Genomic DNA, 1117 nt, shown 5'->3' with positions numbered 1-1117 from the left:
CCTCATCCCTGCTGTCAGAAATGAAGCGGACAAACAGCTGATTGTCTGTGGTGTACATGGTAGAGATGGAGCTGCTTCCACAAAACCGTCCATTCCCTCTTCCAGACACCAAAGGTGGAGCAGCATTATCTAACCCATTCTTCAACTAGAAGAAAAGAAATTGCTAACATTACTCAAAAAAACATCCCTGGAATGTAAACTTTGAGCACACACCATATCAATGCTTCCAGCCATGGGAAAATAATAACCTAGTGATTAATTAATGCACTCTCTAATAAATAGGGGGGTGGCGGGCAGGGGGGAGAGAGAGAGAGAGAAGTAATAATCTCTGTGGTATTTCTCTTTGGTATTTCCACCCCTGGATAACCTGGGCTGCCGTACTGACATTGAAATCTATAAGATTGAGTAGCTTTAATAGCTTGGAGGATTTGGTTACCTAGCCAATAACCTCACCTCTACATAATCTCCAAGGCTGCAGGAAGTATCCTCACTCTTAACATGGAAAGGCTGTTCAAAATGGACAGCAATGATAAATCCAGAGGTTACCACTACATGCCAGGAGCAATTCAGATTAGGAGCATAGTCTTGAGGGTAGTTGGGGGATGTTATCACACCCCTGCCTGTGTGAAAATAGCCTCCACAACCTGAGGAAAAATGAGTTGAAGCAAAGAAAAAAATATTAGCATCAACTATTTACATATTCATTTAGAGGAAACCTGTGTCTCCTAAAAGGAAGGTGTGACAGGTAAAAGCAAAGTTGAAGCACATATATGAAGACTTGAGAGGCATAAAGCAACGCACGCAATGAATAATCTCCCAAATACAAGTTAATAGATTGCAAGATGACACACACCAAACTTACAGTGGGATTCAGTTCTCAGACTTAACAGACAAGTAAGCAGGCAGCTATGCCAGGGACCTCCCACGACATAAGCATATTGTTACACTGTCTGAGTACATTGCTTCTAGCCATGGACCAAACCACTATGACCTACTCAGGCTGCCAGTCAGAAAAACTTCCCCTGGCTGACCATTGTTATCCTAACACCTTCCTTGGTGCCTCAGTCCATTCAGGAATCTGCTGTCATGCCTGAGTGCATGTGGGAGGAGTGCCACT

The 1117-nt window shown here is 43.4% G+C and overlaps 1 protein-coding gene across 1 annotated transcript in view; it reads right to left on the bottom strand.

Annotated features, from left to right (window-relative positions):
- The window catches only part of CUBN (cubilin (intrinsic factor-cobalamin receptor)), a gene marked incomplete at its 3' end in the record, with an annotated part of 102504 nt that overhangs the window by 6262 nt on the left and 95125 nt on the right, over nt 1-1117 (bottom strand). The window contains 2 exon segments of the mRNA XM_010289857.1: nt 2-145; nt 454-644. Coding sequence (XP_010288159.1) covers nt 2-145; nt 454-644 — 335 coding nt within the window.

This window comes from Phaethon lepturus, unplaced genomic scaffold (genome assembly GCF_000687285.1).
Source record: "Phaethon lepturus isolate BGI_N335 unplaced genomic scaffold, ASM68728v1 scaffold3436, whole genome shotgun sequence".
Lineage (NCBI taxonomy): Eukaryota > Metazoa > Chordata > Aves > Phaethontiformes > Phaethontidae > Phaethon > Phaethon lepturus.
This window is presented reverse-complemented; position numbering and strand designations above follow the sequence as displayed.